Below are 19,094 nucleotides of genomic sequence, written 5' to 3'. Positions count from 1 at the left end.
TGGACTATCTCCATTCTTCATTACCTACTCTAAAGCCAACAGGTATGATCTCAGTGTACAATAAATGATTTTGCTGTCAGTTAAATGTCATCGCATTTTATAAAATTTAATTTTACTGACAGATAATGTTTCAGTATATATTCCATTGTTTCTGTCAATTCTATGTTTGCATACTTTGCTATGAGACTGTAGTATTGTGATAGATAACAGTAAATAGTGTAAATACTATAAATAACTTAACCTAGTTCTCGAAGTGCCAGTCCATAAGCAGGAACATAATTGATGAAATGAGTGCTATTCAGCATAGAAAGAGGCCTCACAATGCAAAATACGTGGTACCACACTGCAGTTTGCATATAGCAGTGAGTAGATTCAGGATACAAAATAGTTAGATCAGTAAGTTACTTTGGGCGTACCCCAAGGGAGTATTAAAAAGTCCTTACTGTTCATTATATATGTAAATGATAGAGCAGAGGACACTGAAAACCCTGTGAGGCTGTTTAGGGAAGCTACTGTTCCATATTGCTGCAACACCATGGATCTGTAGCAACATTTTTCAGGCATTAGCTACTTAATCACATATAAGTGAACAGTAATTAGTGTTACCCAGCCATAGAAGAAACTGTTTCTGGAACACTTGTTTTGCCAATTTATGAGTATAGAATTGTTACTGGGAAGGTTAGTACAGGAGATACAGAAGATTTAATGAACAGTGATGCAGTTCATCATGAGTGAATTCAGTATGCCAAAGAGCCACGTATTACTTATCCTGTATACTATTATACAGTTAAGTATGCTGCTTATGAGACAGAACTGTGATTGTCTACAAAGATTATTGAGCAAGGTAGCATAGATATGAAACCGTATTGATGTAACTTAGAATAGCTGCTCAGAAAATTAGTTTCATTAAATTTCCTTGTGTGTGAGAGATGAGAATCATTGCAAACGGGATGATATTCATAATAAAATATTGAGAGGCATGTAATATATGCAGAAATGTGTAAGAACTCATAACTGAGACTTTCTTTTCCTTTCTTTCAGTTTCCTGAACATCCGTTGGTAACGCTGGAGTCCACTAATTGTTCCAAGGAGGAAACACAAAAAAAATTGGGACCAGAAGAAACTGAGAACATTGTAAGCATTAATGTCTGAGGTATTGCATGTGGAACAAAAAATTCCTTGGCTAATTGCAGAATGTAAAGGATGTGTTACAAAGAAATAAGTTTTCTGGAACTAAGTGCTGTTTGTAATTTCCCACCATCCTTGTACAGTTCTCCCTGATTCAGGTTTTTTTCTGCCACTTGGTGGCAATTGAGAGGAAATTCTTATTAGTGCTTGGAACAATATTTATAACCATACCTACAGCAACTCTTCTTGAAACCGAACATTTTGTATAACGCATGAGGGGTAACTCTTAGCGATCATTATTTGGTAAATTCCAAATTTTTATTCCCCTTCAGAGGAAAAAGCACTGAAGAAAATCGAAATTGTCCTATAGAAAATATACAAACAGAAATCAAAATTCCTAAATATAATTTGAATAGTTTTGAGAATGAAAGCACAATATTTTTATATCAAAAGAGATTAGATGAAAAACTGGTAGAAACAGAGTTTGATAATACAGAAGATCAATATCATTATATTGTAAATAAACTACATGAAGCCACCAAGGAAGCTTTAGGAGAAACAGAAGAAACACGTACAAACCATCCATTATACTACTGGAATGAAGAAATTAAAAAGGAAGTGAAATTAAAGAAAGAAAAATATTTAAAATGGTTAAATACCAGAAATCTTCAAGATAAAATAGAGCTTAATGCACAACAAGCGAAAATCCGGAAAAAGGTTGCAGAAGCAAAAAACAAAGTTTGGGAACAGTCATGTCAAAAAATTGAATCCTATATTGGTGGTAAAAGAAACACAGAAGCATGGAAAACTATAAAAAATTTAAGAAGGAATTCCAAAGAAACAACACACATTAAATATATTACTCATGACTCTTGGGAAAAATATTTTAAAAGTTTATTAACAGAAAACAGGGAAGAATACTTGGGAAACCCTGAATATAATGAAATGATAGATCTACAAGCAGAGAATTACATCCATTTGGAAATAGAGACAGTTAAAACTGCAATAAAATCTTTAAAGAATGGAAGGGCTACAGGCATTGGAGGTATTCCTGCAGAATTATTAAAATTAGGAACAAAGAAATTAATGGAATTGTTAAGAAACCTTTTCAAAAGATGTTTAAATGGGGAAGATGTCCCAAATTATTTGAAAGTAGGATATATTTCAGTGATACATAAAAAAGGAGCGAAAGATGAGTGTAAAAATTATAGGGGAATAACAGTGACCAATACCTTCAGTAGATTATATGGAAGAATTATTAAATATTTGTTAGAACAAGAATACAAAGAAAAGGAGGCTGAAGAACAAGCAGGTTTTAGAGCTGGAAGATGAACAATTGATCATATCTTTTGCCTACAACAAATTATTGAAAAAAAAAATGGTTCGGGCACAACCTATACATTTAGTATTCATAGATATAGAAAAAGCCTATGATAGTGTGCCGTTATCCAGTTTATGGAAAGCTTTAATATCAATAGGAATAAATCCAAGAATAATTAAAGCAATTCAAAATTTATATAAAAATTCTATTTCAAAAATAAAAATTGGTAAATATCTATCACATGGATTCCAAGTCACAAAAGGATTACGTCAAGGATGTAGCATCTCACCTACATTGTATAAAATATATACAGAAGTAACTTTACAGAATTGGAAGAAAAAATGTCACGCCATGGGAATACCAATAAATGATAGAACAATATACTCGTTACAATTTGCAGATGACCAACTGATTATAGCCCAAGACTATGAGAACATAGAGTATATGACCAGAAAATTGATTCAAGAATATAAAAAATCAGGTCTAAATGTAAACATGAATAAAACAAATTACATGGAAATTGGTGGAGTGAATGGAGACTTAATATTAGAAGAAGGGATGGGAACAATAACAGCTACTGAGGAATATAAATATTTAGGTGTGAAAATTACAAATGATGGGAAACAGGACAAAGAAATTAGATCAAGAATAAATTCTGGAAAGACGACAATCTCTTTATTGAATGGAATTCTCTGGGACAAACACATAACAACTGATAACAAAATAAGGATTTTTAAAACAATAGGAGCATTATTACATATGGTTCAGAAGTGTGGACAACAAAATGGCAACTGAAATCAAAATTATTAGCCACAGAAATGGATTTCTGGAGACTTTCAGCAAGAATATCAAGACGAGAAAGAATAAGAAATGAAGTAATCAGAGACAAGATGAAATGTAAAAATTCAATTATTGATTTCATCGAACACAAACAACTTAAATGGTATGGACACATCACACGAATGGAACAGGAAAGGCTACCAAAATGCATAATCGACTGGGTACCAATTGGAAGAAGAAAAAGGGGACGACCACCTGATACATGGATACAGGGAGTTCAGTCAGCAATGAGGAAGAACAACATTCCTGAAGATTTATGGACAAATAGAGAAGAGTGGAGAACAATAATTAGTGACTTACTGTAATCTAGAATAGGTGCTGGAAAAATGTACTTACATTGTAAATCCAGAAAATAATAATAATGCATGTGTTGGATGTTTTAAATCCAAATTTAGAGGAGCAGTTAGAGAGAAATGGATAGTTGCAGAATAATAATTTGACATGTTTCTCTTTGAATAATTTCTGATTCTTTCATCTTTCCATGGCATTCGGTTACTTTGTTTTAACAAATCATTTACATTTCTGTTTTTTTGTACTGTGGAGGTTATCAAAGGTAATAAATATAACTATGTGATAGCTCACTCCTATGTAGGTTGATACAGGATTCCAATATATATGCAGTGTTGCTAAATTCCATGGTACATTCACAGAAAAACTTTTGAATTTGGCTTTAGCATGCAGTTCTCCACAGAGAACCATTTGTAACATTACAGATTGTCATGGCAGAGCTAAGCAAGAAGAATAATCTTGGTATATTTTGTGAGCTTGCTAAGGCCTTTTGTGGAGTACAAAACAATTCACTATGTTATCAAAAGTATCTGGACACCTGGCTGAAAATGACTTCCAAGTTCATGGCACACTCCATGGTAATGCAGGATTTCAGTATGGTGTTGGCCCACCCATAGCTTTGATGACAGCTTCCATTCTCGCAGGCATATTTCTGTCAGGTACTGGAAGGTTTCTTGGGAAATGGCATTCTTCATGGAGTGCTGCACTAAGGAGAGGTATTACTGTCAGTTGGTGAGGCCTGGTACAAAGTTGGTGTTCCAAATCATCCCAAAGGTGTTCTATAGGATTCAGGTCAGGACTCTGTGCAGGCCCGCCCATTACTGGTATGTTATTGTCATGTAACCACACCACCACAGGCCATGCTTTATGAACAGGTGCTCGATCATGTAGAAATATGCAATCGCCATCCCCGCATTGCTCTTCAACAGTGGGAATAAAAAAAGTGCTTAAAACACCAATGTAGGCATGTGCTGTTGTGCCATGCAAAACAAGGGATGCAAGCCCCCTCCTTGAAAAACACACACACTATAACACCACTGCCTCCGAAGTTTGCTGTTGGCACTACACATGCTAGCAGATGATGATCACCAGGCATTCGCCATACCCACACCCCGGTATCGGATCGCCACATTGTGTACCACGATTCCTCACTCCACACGTTTCTCCACAGTTCAGTCATCCAATGGTAGCGCTCCTTTCACCAAGTGAGGCATTATTCGGCATTTACTGGTGTGATGTGTGGCTTATGAGAAGCCTTGCGACCATGATATCCAAGGTTTCTCGCCTCCCGCCAAACTGCTATAGTACTTCCAGTGGATCCTGATGCAGTTTAAAATTCCTGTGTGATGGTCTGGATGCATGTCACAGAGAACCATTTGTAACATTACAGATTGTCATGGCAGAGCTAAGCAAGAAGAATAATCTTGGTATATTTTGTGAGCTTGCTAAGGCCTTTTGTGGAGTACAAAACAATTCACTATGTTATCAAAAGTATCTGGACACCTGGCTGAAAATGACTTCCAAGTTCATGGCACACTCCATGGTAATGCAGGATTTCAGTATGGTGTTGGCCCACCCATAGCTTTGATGACAGCTTCCATTCTCGCAGGCATATTTCTGTCAGGTACTGGAAGGTTTCTTGGGAAATGGCATTCTTCATGGAGTGCTGCACTAAGGAGTGTGTCTGTGGTCTTTGTCAGCCAACTGACAAGGTCGGCCTATACGCTTTTGTGCTGTAAGTGTCCCTTCAAGTTTCCACTTCGCTATCACATTGGAAACAGTGGACCTAGCAGTGTTATGGAGTGTGGAAATCTCGCATACAGACGTATGACACAGGTTAAACCCAATCACCTGTCAACGTTCGGAGTGCCCCAGTCTGCTCTCTCATGATATCTAATGAGGACTGAGGTACTGATATGGTGTACCTTGCAGTAGGTGGCAGCACAATGCACCTAATATGAAAATTGTATGTTTTTGGTGGTGTCCGGATACTTTTGATCACATAGTATACTTAATAAAGTAATATGATGTGGAATTTGTCATCCATCTTGTGTGATGGAATGCAGATGGTCACATCAACTGCTTACCTGCTGTGGACTAGTTAATTCATTATGCGCTGTCACTCCCAAGATGCTGAAGATATGTTTAAATTTTGTCCTGAGTTTTACTGATGGAATGTTGACATATTTACGTGTCCCATTCCATTGACCTCTCACAGCTGTGGACGAGTTACTTCCATATCTTGGTCAAGGCCAAATTTTTGATTATTTATGATACAATACATGTGCCTCTTTCTGTGCTAACATTTGCAAGAAACCTCATTACGATATCTTGAACTTTTTATGAAATTTGATGACTGTTATGACTACATGACTCTCAATGCGCAGGGACGGGAATGGGTGTATCATCAGACCGTCTGTCTGATATAAAAATCAATAACTCTAGAACAGAATCAGATATTATTCTACTCTCCATTTTATTTAAATTGTGATATTTTAACTACATTTCATAAGCTGTGACGCATGAGCTAAAATCAACCATACACAAAGTTTGTGCAATTTGTTTTTTTCTCTCCAATCTTTTTAGAATTCAGCACAATGATTTACTTAAATTGTTGTAGCACAGTAACTATGATGTATAATGAAAACAAATTCTGTCAGTTATCGAATTAAGATATCAGATTGTTAGGTATGAACAGAACTGAATAACTGTACGAAACAGCATTATCACAACAAATGAGTGTAGGGAGCATGGATGCCAAAGAAGTGTTTATGGTGAAACATCTTCACACAGTGATATTTGCTGAAAGGAAATTATAAACAACATTGTGAGTGCAACACAGTTCAGATATGGAAGTATATAAAAAATTTCCCACAAATTTGTTGCCCATTGGATTATGTAAGGTAATTAGTTTGCCTGTATGTTGCTTAACTGGTTCAAATGGAAGTTTAGCCCAGTGATGTTCTTCCAGCACTTTGTACAAGTGAAAATATAAATTACTTGAGAAGTATGTAACCTGTATCAGTTCCAATGTACTGATCATCAATATCACAAAGAGAATTGCACCTTAGCTCTGGTTTTTGAATGTCACCTAGAAAGAAAAAAATAAGACATTTATTGCCCATGTATGTGTAACTGTTACGATGTATGACGGGAGAGAAATAAGATAATTGAAATATTACTCAACGCCCAGGTCATACTAGTTCAATATCTTGATTCAGTTAGTTTTGTAATTTGTCCTTACATTTTTTCTAAAGTGATTCTTACATAAATCCTGAAAAATTTTGTGAAGAAAATATATTTTGAATGTAAGACCTGCAAGCACTTGAGGGAAAAGATTCAACGGTTGAGGGAATCAAAATCAAACAGGATATCCTTGTTCGCCTATGAATTTGATAGCTCTTCAGAACAAGCAGTTTGATGGAATGCACCATGGTGATGAGAAGGTTGTTCATAAAGTTTCAAAATGTTCACTTCAATATCTTAACAGCTGAGAGAATACAAAATTATAGGCAAGAATTTTCCTCAGGATATTGCAGTCATGGAGAAAAGATATACTGGGAGGTGAGCTGTTACGTTGGCAGACTACTACTTGACTGTTGACATGGATGCTCAAGAACCAACTTATAAGCTGCAAGGCAAATGGAAATGCAAAGCCAATTTATAATTTGATTAAAAATCTTCAACAGTCAGTTAAGAATTTTGACAATAACAAAAAAAGTATTTGTTGTACTGAATATGTATTCTAGCATTACTTACCATTATTTTCTCATTCATGACAGATTTATGGTTCTCTGATAATTACTATAAGAATTTTTAAAGAGCATGGGAAATTATTCTTTTCTTTTTGGTTTTATTTAGTAATTTTGTGAGTTTGTGTTTTTTGAATTTTATCACTGCAAATGTCTCATATTACTCAAATAGTTCATCATTTCAAGGATTCACAATTATGAAAAAAAAATTGCTGTATTAAACTTTCAAAGCTACATTGTGATCTAAATAAGTATGTATATTAATGGTATAAAACTGGTTATGTATTTCTGAAGCTGGTGCTTAGTATTTATTTTAATGTCTGTTTTTCATCATATTATATCTAAATAAGAGTAGCAATCGTAAATATAAATATTTTCAAATATTTGATAACACTTCATTGCATAGTTTATCAGATGTGAATGTAGTTACTACATTTTTATTATTTTTGTTTGAAGTAGTGTTCATTTAATCTCAAACATCATAATAGTTGCTCAGGACCTTCTGAGTTCTGCTAAATGGTGGACACATCTGAAACTCCATGAGTACTGGTCTTACTTTCTTTAGCATGTCCTTACAATTACCTGAATCCCTCAAATTCTTTTATGCATGTTGCCAGTAGCATGCTTTGACCTTGGCGTAGTACTGACTACAAATAACAAAGTAGTTTTTAGTGTAGTCCCCCTGATGAGAAAATCATATTACTAGATAATACCAGAAACTGCTGCTGCACCAATAGTCAGACCAAAATAAATCATTTTTCACCAGATGTACCATGTTGTCAACCAGTCTGGGCTGTGTGAAACAAAAAGAAAATTTCCTAAGTTAATGTATCCAGTGTTATCAGGTCATAGAACCCAGTTCTTTTCAGATAAGCCTGATTACTTTGTAGATTTTGTAGACAATGCAGCAAACCTAAAACTATCATCCAGCTGCATTCCGAGATCACCTGTGATTTGAAAAACTGGTGGAAGATGTAGGATGAAGGAAAAAATGCAATCAACAGTAGTACTGTCCCATTAGTTAGTTATATGGAACACAAATTCACTCAAGATGCAAGTGTAGAAAGTGAGACATGATATCCGAAAGAGCTCCCTGTTTCTGTTTGCTTAAAGTATATTTCAAATTGTCAAATTCATCTGCATTGTAAGTTCATATTGCCTTTGAAACAAGTGCCAATGTTAGAAGTTGATGTTTTGGTAACTGATGCATACCTCTCCTTACCTTTCTCCTCACTGCCATCTTTCAAGCAACTACTGCAACTGTGAATGTGGATAATATGATAACAGCCCTTTTTTCATAAGTGCACCTCTACAATGTCATACTCCAACTTCATCACAAAGCTCCCACTTCCAAGGTATCTGAATAAGCAAGTAATGATAAAAAACTGGTAACAATATATAAGCTGGTTTAGCTGCAATGCATTTCTCACCGTTAGAGTTGAGATAAATATGGCGAATGTCTGAGGTCAAACTGTATTGCGCCTGGAAAAGAGATTTATTTAATGCAGAGGATTAGCTTTAGAAAAAGACTTATTAAAAATACTTTGCCATGTCACGAAAAACATGAAATCTGTACACTATGTACAAAAAATGAAAATTTCAAGAACAAACGGAATTTTGGAATGAAATGAATAAACTCAATGAGACAAATAATGGTCAATGCCCTAATGACCATAGAAGGAGACGAATGAAATTGAATTTAATTCATTGTCCATTAAGTTCAGTGCATTCTTCTTAACACTTGCTGATAACACAGGGATAGGAAACAGACCATCAAAAGTAGAAGCATTAGACTTGCTTGACAGACATTGTATGCTCCTCTAGCTGACATGTTTTGCGTTACCACACATGAAAGATATAACAAAAATCGGTATCTTACATAAAATAATAACTCTTCTGATTATGGCTGTATTACAACCAAAGTACTAAAATTTTGAAATGACTTTGTAGCACTCCCCTCACCCCCAGATCTTCTGCACACCATATTACTTACGAAATACTGGCATTTTCCGAAGTAACAGTCATTGGCAGAAGTGCAGTAAAGGAAGTGACCTCTAGTTGCAAGCCCCTCTACCTGCATAAAAATTTGTCAGATTGTAGTAAAATATAGACCAACGTTAGTCATGATCTTCTAACAAGAGCTCTGTTTGGCTTCCATAGAGGCTTGTGTGCAAAGAAAGTCATATATGAACTTACAACTCAGCAGTTAGACAAAAAATTACCCCACATGAATTTTTTTTGATGTTGGCAAAGCCTTTGAATTTTGTTGTTGTTGTCATTCTGAAGACTGATTTGGTGCTGCTCACCATGTCCTTAAGAAATGTAACAGCTATAGTTTATCCTTGCTTTCATTCATTCAGTGTCGTGTTGACTAATTTTACAATGCCAAATAAATCAACCATGTGTATTGTAGCCCCTGCAACAACTGCAATAGCTGCTGCCCCTCGTCAGCAGCCATATGTTACTCTTCCTCGCCTTTTCAAAAAAACATCATGTTCACATCTCGAACCTAGTGGTACTGCGCAGTGATAAGTGTAACATATGTTAAGGAAATGACAACTAGGATGGAAACTTCACAATTTTTAGATCTCTGTGTAGAGAAGAGTTCAAACTAAACAAAAAAAAAAAAAAAAAGAAAACATTTTGGAACTCATTAGTTCATTCATATTTGCACTTCAAATCATTTCAGTTCTTGGGGAGAAACAAATCAGTAAATTCACGTGTCTTGCATATCTTAATTCAATAATGTCTTGTGGAAAAATCTTCTGGGGTAACTCAGCTTTAAGAAAGAAAGTCTTCATTGCACAAGAATATTATGTGGTGCTAACCCATGTTGTTCACAGTATATCTACTCCTTTGTGAAATTTCTTGTGAATAATCCACTACAGTCCAAAAGGAACAATGTTGTAAGTACCTACAGTTCCAGAAGAAAAAATGACATAATTTCACAATAAGGGTGAGGTTATCCTTAACACATAGAAGAGTGCGCAATGCTGCCACCAGAATCTTTGATCATCTATCCAGTGACAAAAACTGTCAGTCAGACAGCTAATTTCAATGAAAACTGAAAAATTTTCTTCTTGACAATTTCTTTAGTTTCATGGAAGAATTTATATTTATCTGTTGTGTAAAGAACGGTGGCTAGGACTTACTAATATACATACACATACAATTTTTTTTTTTTTAAAGACCATTGTAAATTATCAGTATGTATCCATATTCACATGTGAATGTGGAATAACTCATGGCACATTATTATTAATCTTAATGGTACAAAGGATCCATGGAACATTGAACAGACTGACTAGCCTCCACAGGTAACCTTCCCGTGTGGTTGCATGTACGGTGCTGCTACCTGTATTGTTGAGCCATGGAAGCCACACCACTGCATCAGTGTCTGCTCTGTGTGAGGATATAAATTATCTAGATCTTTAAATTATACAAGGGAAACAAAAATGGAATGATGGTAAAGGCATCCCCTCTAGATTTATGAAGTGATGTTATCAAAACAGGCAGCAGAGTTTCATATTAATAAATAATGCTATAGAAATGACATCATGTAAAATTTGATGCCCTAAGGTTTTAGTGTTTGGTCCACTTCTGGTATGATAGCAGTAAACAGATGAAGGGCCCAAACATGTACCACGTTGCCAGGAGGATAATAGGATGCCCTGATAACTGGTTCCCAACAGACAGCTTAACCTAAAGTAAGACGACTCATATTGTGCAGTTGCAAAAAAAGTGAGAATAACTTAAAAATTTCCAGAAGTAAATAGCAGTGGGCACTCACATGAAATCTTGGAAGAACCTCTTCAAGGATCAAGAGTATGAAGTACTTAGTTGCTAATAAATGAATTCCATAATGGAATATGTGGTTAACAATTAATTAGAGTGTATTGTGGTATCACAACCACACTACTTGAAGAAAGAGCAATATCAATATAAAGCATTTATACCTGTGCAAATATCAGAATAGAGTTCAATATATGGAGTCTGTAATAGGTTTCCAGTGGGCATTAGGCAGAAAATTGTACATCCTCAGCTATTACAAAACCTTTTTAGGCAGTCCTTTAATCTATACAAATATTTGGACTGAGGGATGCAATGTCTACGTGGTTTTGGCTTTGCCGGTATGTAGGTACCGAACAATGTTACAGAAATGTTTAGTTGGAGCAATAAATAAAAACACGCTTTAGTAGTGTAGGAGAGCCAGTGTATTTTATTTCAAAGTAGTCACTGTCCCATTTTTAAAGTAATCCAAAGAAATGTTCATAATTGTTAGTGCGAAAGGATCGGCACTAGTCTCAATTATTTATCATTAGTATACTTTACAGAAGATGTCTGCAGTGGCTTCTTTGGGGCTATTAATCTATATTTTGAGGTGTTCTTCATCCCTGAAAGCTTTTATTTCTTTCAGCTAATGTACAAATGAATGAATGAATGCATGAATGACATTAATTAAAATGTGAAACTTCTACAATGAGGAAAATATGTAATCTTCGAAGCCATGTTTTAACCTGGCATGTGACATTACCTCATTCTTCTCTGCCTGTGATAGGACACATTCTGCTGATACTAAATGTAAGAATTTTCTCATGTACAGAATCAGTGCATGTAATGCCTTTACAGTGATAGTATTCAAGCTAATCAACTTCATGTCTTCAAAAGTGGTTTTATTTTTCTCTGTTTCTTTTGGTTACAGTTATACATTCCTGACTTTGATCCTCAGGCAATTAAAGAGGAGGTGAGTTACTATCATACATTAATGTCTAATACGTCTTTCTTTTCCTCGTAACTCTCTCTCTCTCTCTCTCTCTCTCTCTCTCTCTCTCTCTCTCTCTCTGCTTTAGTTTTTATCTATGTGCATGATTATTGGTTTGAATTTTGGAGGGCAAGGAGTAGTACTCTCAGACGGAATTACATTTAACTGCATGTTAAGTTTTTTTATGCAACACAGTGAAGACGGGATGGAATTCAAAATTGCTGTAGCATATACATTGTAAGAAATGAGATATTGAATCCAGAATGAGATTTTCACTCTGAGGCGGAATGTGCGCTGTTATGAAACTTCCTGGCAGATTAAAACTGTGTGCCCGACCGAGACTCGAACTCGGGACCTATTCCTTTCGCGGGCAATTGCTCTACCAACCGCGAAAGGCAAAGGTCCCGAGTTCGAGTCTCGGTCGGGCACACAGTTTTAATCTGCCAGGAAGTTTCTAGATATTGAATATCAGAAATATCGCAGATAAATTTCAGTAGTCTGGTTAAAATAAACTGTTAGTTGATTTTGGTCACTTGCTACTACAGCTTTCGTACATTGCTTGCTAGCTAATGCTCGGTTATAGGTGACACACAAACTTGGCCAGTAAAGTCTGTTAAGTGCTGTTACTTGCGTGTAACATGGGGCAATGTTGGAAGCAGCTTCTGTGATGTATGACAGGAATGTGAGATGCTCTGTCAACAACTGATTTTACGTGATCCATGACTGAACTGGGGCAGATAATCTGTTTTCTAGCACTGAATTTGCACTCTTGTCCTAACCTAACAATAATATTGGATGTGCAATATAACTGAGACAACAGCAGCCAACCTGTAGCAGAACTTTTCATCACACTTGCTTTGTTCACAGCGATTAAAGCTAACCTCTGTGAGCAAATTCACCACAGAAAAAATTGTTTCAGAACTAAAAGCAAACTTTACTTTCTCATTTTCACCTGAACCTATCCTCACACTGGTGACATGAGCTGACATGTTACCAACAAATGAACAGTACTGGTTAGTACTCAGTTGCAGGTAATAGGTATCATAGGAAGCTTCAAAATGAAAAAAGAATAATGGAAAGAAAAAAGTCAAGGCAAATAACGAAGTCAGTACAATGATGAAAGTAACACAGCAAAGGATTATAAAGAAGAAATTAGATTTCAACCAGCTAATTGAATAAAAGTAAAAATGTTGTTTTCATAAAGATTCAAATATAAACAGTTTTAAAACACTTGGCAAGATTCACACCCATAATCATCTATTTATGAGGCATGAAACATGAACACTATACATCACTGCTTATCAGTACAATGTTATATTTATGACTCTGAAGACCAGTAGCAGTGATTTGTTGCCTTCAAGTACTTTGGCTTAATGTAATGTTGTACAAGCCTTATCTAATTCCAGCCGACGTCTGTGGTGGTGATAATTGTATATGTGGTTCTGAATTGCATCTTGTGCAAAAGGATCCAGTAGTGCTTGATTAGTATGAAATGTGCATATTTTGTTACCTCCCCCCCCCCTCCTCTCTCTCTCTCTCTCTCTCTCTCTCTCTCTCTCTCTCTCTCTCTCTCACACACACACACACACACACACACACACACACACACACACACACACACACACACACAAACACTGTGTGTGTGATAAAATGTAAAATAAAAGGGGCACACCCCAGATACAGGATTGAACCACATCAAGAAAGTAAGTTTCACAAGGAGTTGGAATTCAACTGGCTGTTTGTTGTGGCAATTTGGCACTAATGAACAGTTGAGATGTGACACTGAACACTCTGGTAGGAGGCAACCAGCTCCAGAGTGTGAAGTATCAACCAACAAGTAATTTTAGTCATACAATAGTCTTATTGTTAGTATGGGAATGCTATTCTGCAAAGTGCAGTAACCATGAGTTTAGTGACAGCTTACACATCTATTCCTTCAGAATTATATTTGAGATCCATTAATCCTTAGTTTTTAGAACAATTGAATCCTTATTCAGTACACACGTTTAAAGAAGGAAGATTAGGATTTGACATCCCATCGACAAAAAGGCCATTAGAGGCAGATCACAAGCTTAGATTGTTTAAGGAGTGGGAAGGAAATCATCTGTGTCCTTTCGAATGAACCATCCATCCCAACATTAGCCCGGATCAATTCAGGAAAATCATGAAAGATCTTATCCAGGATGATCAGATGCATATTTGAAAGTGAAAGTGAAAGTGAATTCAGTCTTCTAATCACTGCACTGCCTTGCTCAGTACTACACATTTTCTCCCCTGACAGTAGCCTTCTACTGTCAATCTGATAACGCCTGAAGGACTTCGAGAAGGAATAATATCTGAACTGCTGTACTCAACTAAGTATACTGGTGTGTGGTGAAGATGATAAAATATTGGACCATAAATCCAAAGGTTTAAGGTAGTAGCATCAGTGCCTCTGGCAAAGTGTGAGGAATGATGAGTTCCAGCTTTGTTTTGAATCCTCACTAAACACTGATTCCCAGATAACTGGTTGGGTAAGATAGTTAAAATGTCAAAGGATGGCAAGGGCCGCTTCCAATAGGACTTGTAAAGGACTGGTGTTCAAAGTAACTTTGTGGTTAAGTTTAACATGGGGCTGCAAATTATAGTATGACCTTAGATGTTTCACATCTGCTGGGGAACTACCAGATGTGAGTTAGTTCCACGTTCCATTGATTGTTCACATGATTTCCATTAAAATAATACACAATATATGTCTGTTGTTGACATTAAAACAGTGTTAAAAACTGTAGGGCTCACTTAATACACAGTTCTGAGAGTGAGAGTATGCAGTACTGAGAGTGGGTGGAAGTAGAATATTGATAGTAACAAGATGTTTAGAACAGGTTTTATTGTTTACTAAAATGACAGGGTAAATGTGGTGAAATATATTTGTAGCAGTAGGTAACAATCTTAAATCAATGGTATGCAAACAGGTATGAGTGTGATTAACATTCAGAACTGGGATAAAAGTTGTAACTGAATTCTTCTGTCAGCCATCAGTCGGCCACAAAAATAACTTATAGCTTCTAACAAAACCCCTGTTTACTAGAACAAATGTATCCAAGTCATGCCAAAAAACAGGTAAGGAACTGTTAATTGTCCCTCTGAGATTCTTGGTATATGGACATTGGGAGATACTCAACAAACTGTGCGGTAGATACAAAACATAAGATAATTGTTGTTAATCTTGAAAGTCAATGGTTTAGTGAAATGTGGTTGATGAAATCTCAAGCTTTTTGCATATAATGAAGCTTTCTATAAAAGGGTCTATCTGGTAAAAATTCACTAATAACTGGTCAAATCTTGCCAAAATATAAACCAGATGCAAAGACTGACAACTAGCTCTTCTTAACATAAATTACGCGAAGTTGTGCAATTTATGAAAAGTAAAACTGTGGTATGCTTTGACTAGAGGCTCAGTCATACCACACAAATATCTTGGAAATAGGAAATGGAGCAACTACATAATTGTAGGTAAAGCAATTTTTGTTTCACGATACATGATAAGCTAGTGACAAACTGCAGTTTGTAGAAAAAACAAATATGCATGCAAATCACTTGGAAAAACCTCTACTTCTTGATATCAAGTGAGGTGATGCATTGGTTAATGCACTGGGTGTAGGCTGTCCGTGATTTTCCTAAACTGCTTAAGTCAAATGTTGATATTATGAGAAGGAAAGTTGCTACTCACCATAAAGCGGAGATGGTGAGTCACAGATAGGGACAACAAAGACTTTCACACTTAAAGCTTTCAGCAAATGGCCTTCGTCACACACGCGCGCGCGCGCACACACACACACACACACACACACACACACACACACACACACACACACACACACACACGAAAGCAGTTTCATGCAGCTGGTGTGTGTTGGGGGGGGGGGGCGGTGTGTGTGCAAGGGTGCACCCACATAATTGAGTCTATTGTTGACCGAAAGCTGTTGGTGTGGAAGTCTTCTTGTCATGTCCATCTGTGACGCAGCACCTCCGTTGTATGGTGAGTAGCAACTCTCCTTCTCATAATATTGTTACATTCCATCCTGGATATTCCTAAGTCAAATGTCAGTATGATTGCTTTGATACAGAATGGCCAATTTCTGTCCTTGTTCTTAATTATTTTGAGATGGTTTTCCGTCTCTAATAACATTATTATCCAAAGGAAATCAAGCTCCGATCTGCCTTCCTGAATTGCTTCCTTTCTTCCTTCCTTCATACTTGAATACTCCTTGAGTGTGTTGGGCCCACATCTTGTCAGACTACATAGAGACACTGGTCATGTACAGAGAAGGTTAGTGACAATTGTCAAAGGCTTGTACAACTGACAAAAAGTGTAACATAAATTTTGGTAGATCTTAACTGGTGGACACACAAAGAAAAAATGCCATACAACTTGTGACCATCTAGAAAGAAAAGTTTCAACCATTAATTGAAAAGCTGGAGAGTACTTGGGATGGCTGGCTGCTGTAGCCGAGCTGTTCTAGGCATTTCAGTCTGGAACCACGCTGCTACTGCGGTCGAAGCTTCGAATCCTGCCTCGGGCATGACTGTGTGTGATGTCCTTAGGTTGGTTAGGTCTAAGACAGGCTGTTCCAACCAAGCTCCAGGGAGCCGGAGCGCTCTGGAGAACTCACTTCGGCAGCTTGGAGCCCGCGTGGAGGGGGAAAGTGAACTCACTGCCCCCTGGCCGCATGCAGCTGCAACTGAGGCAATAATCTGTGTTCAATGACAGCTATGACTAGCCGCGGGAGCCCTGTACCACTATTGGAGGATACCTTTCTATTCATTGAGAGGGATGGTCATCCGCAGTGTCTTGTATGTCATAAAGTATTTTTTTCTGCGAAGAGGTACAATATACAACGACATTATACACGTCTTCATGCAGCGCACTACAATCAGGTAGAGCCGGCTGCGGTGGCCGTGCGGTTCTAGGCGCTCCAGTCCGGAGCCGCGCTGCTGCTACGGTCGCAGGTTCGAATCCTGCCTCGGGCATGGGTGTGTGTGATGTCCTTAGGTTAGTTAGGTTTAAGTTGTTCTAAGTTCTAGGAGACTGATGACCACAGCAGTTAAGTCCCATAGTGCTCAGAGCCACAATCAGGTAGAAGGCGTTGCACGCAGAGAACTGGTAGCCAGGCTTAAGAACGACATACCAGGAGACGTAACTTTAAAAACAGTTTCGTAAATCGGATGGTATCGAAACATGCAACATAGTTCGTGTTCTGTAATGTGTTTATAATTTTCAGGTGAAAGAGAGCAGAGAAAACACTAGAGCAGAGAAAACACTACTGAATTTGCAATTTGAGCAAGCTACAGGGTTGCTCACATCATTGCGACGAGTGGCAAGCCGTTTTCACTAGGACCACTCGTAAAATCGTGCATGGTAGCAGTTTCAGGATGTTTGTTTCCAAGGGAGGTGCAGGCAATTGAAGGGGTTTGCCTGTTGAAGCCAACAATGTCTCATCGAATCCTGGACATGGAAGCAGATTTAGAGACACAGCTCAGGAAAAAGGCGGAGAGCTTTGTTGCATTTTTGCTAACGCTTGACAAAAGCACCAACATATCGGACTGTGCTCAGCTTGCAGTCTTTGTGCATGGTGTCGACATGGAGCTGCAAGTAACTGAAGAACACTTGGATGTGGTACCACTTGATTACACCGCAACAGGCTGTGACATTTTTGAAGCTGTTTGTGAATCAGTGGACAATATGAATTTTCCATAGGATAAGATCCATTCTGTAGCGACAGACGGTGCACCACAAATGAATGGGCGTCACCAAGGTTTTGCTTGTCGTTTGAAAAATAAACTCGGGGACGAATTCAGGAAAGACATTTTGACTCTTCATTGTTTTATTCACCAAGAGGCACTGTGTGTTGGAACAGTAGAGCTAGGTGGTGTAATGAAAGATGTCGTGAAGTGTGTGTATTTTGTGTGGCTTCACAGTACGAATCATCACCAATTCAAAGGATTCCTGAAAGATATGGAAGCAGAGTATGGGGATATACCTTACCACAGTACAGTTCGTTGGCTGAATTGGGGAAAAGTTCATGATGTTTTCTTTGCCATTCGCGAGGAAATATCCCTTTTTCTCGAAATGAAAGGGGAAGAAATGCATTGTCTGAAAGATTTAAAATGAATATCAGACCTGGCATTCCTAGCTGACATAACTATGCATCTGAATAATTTAAAACTGTAATTGCAAGGCAAAGGGCACCTAATCGTTGACATGCACAACCAGATCAAAGCATTCATGGAAAAGTTATATTTATTTGAGAGGCAGATGAGTAATGGACATTTAACGTTCTTCAGTCATCTTGCTTCTTTAAAACTACCTGAAGGTACTACTTTCGGCAATTACCAAGCAAAGTTAAAGCAGCTCATCACGTTGTTTGAAACACTATTCCGAGACCTCACTAGTTTGGAAATGTAACTTAAGGTGTTCAGCACTCCTTTTTCAGTTTTCCCCGATGACTTGTCATCGTCACTTCAATTGGATATTATCGATTTGCAAAATTCAACTTTGTTGAAAGAGAGGTACTACAACACGTTGGATTTGTCGTGCTGGTATTGTTCATTATAGCAAAAAACATTTCCCAAGCTTCACAACAATGCTGCTCAGATCATGTGCATGTTTGGGTTTATGTATTGCTGTTGGCAGCTTTCCTCAGCAATGAAAAGAGTGAAAAGTAAGGAACGATGGTTTCTTCAGGATGCAACAATGAAGGCCATCCTCCGCATTAAAACTGCGAACCCTTTGACGCCTGATATTTCCGATCTTGTAATGAAAAGAAAATGTCAAGCTACAGAGGCCCAGTAAATTTAGTATGCAATTTCTTGTAAAATAGTTGTTTCTTATTTATTTCCTGTACATTGTATTTCCTGGTGTAGCATGTCGCCATGTCTTAGCAGCTAAGAGTATGAGGTTGTTGATCTTGTAAGATGCAGCTGGCACATCAAAATGCTTGCCTTGCCACCTGCCTCAGTC

The 19,094-nt window shown here is 37.3% G+C and overlaps 2 protein-coding genes across 52 annotated transcripts in view; both read left to right on the top strand.

Annotated features, from left to right (window-relative positions):
* Positions 1–19,094, top strand: part of LOC126212861 (zinc finger protein 83-like) — a 1,762,073-nt gene that overhangs the window by 813,248 nt on the left and 929,731 nt on the right. For 37 of the 50 annotated variants that reach the window (XM_049940350.1, XM_049940352.1, XM_049940318.1 and 34 more), the window contains one exon: positions 1,042–1,134. The exons of 6 other annotated variants lie outside the window; for them this stretch is intronic. In XM_049940350.1, the coding sequence (XP_049796307.1) occupies positions 1,042–1,134 (93 nt within the window). Of the gene's footprint in view, positions 1–1,041; positions 1,135–12,031; positions 12,074–19,094 lie in introns of all 50 variants that reach the window. 7 more of the 50 variants (XM_049940343.1, XM_049940338.1, XM_049940333.1 and 4 more) reach the window with 2 other exon arrangements.
* The window catches only part of LOC126212871 (zinc finger protein 664-like), a 576,054-nt gene that overhangs the window by 436,012 nt on the left and 120,948 nt on the right, over positions 1–19,094 (top strand). The window lies entirely within an intron of this gene.

Source organism: Schistocerca nitens, chromosome 11, assembly GCF_023898315.1.
Source record: "Schistocerca nitens isolate TAMUIC-IGC-003100 chromosome 11, iqSchNite1.1, whole genome shotgun sequence".
Classification (NCBI taxonomy): Eukaryota; Metazoa; Arthropoda; class Insecta; order Orthoptera; family Acrididae; genus Schistocerca; species Schistocerca nitens.
The sequence above is the reverse complement of the archived record's forward strand: the minus strand, read 5'-3'. Positions and strand labels throughout refer to the sequence as shown.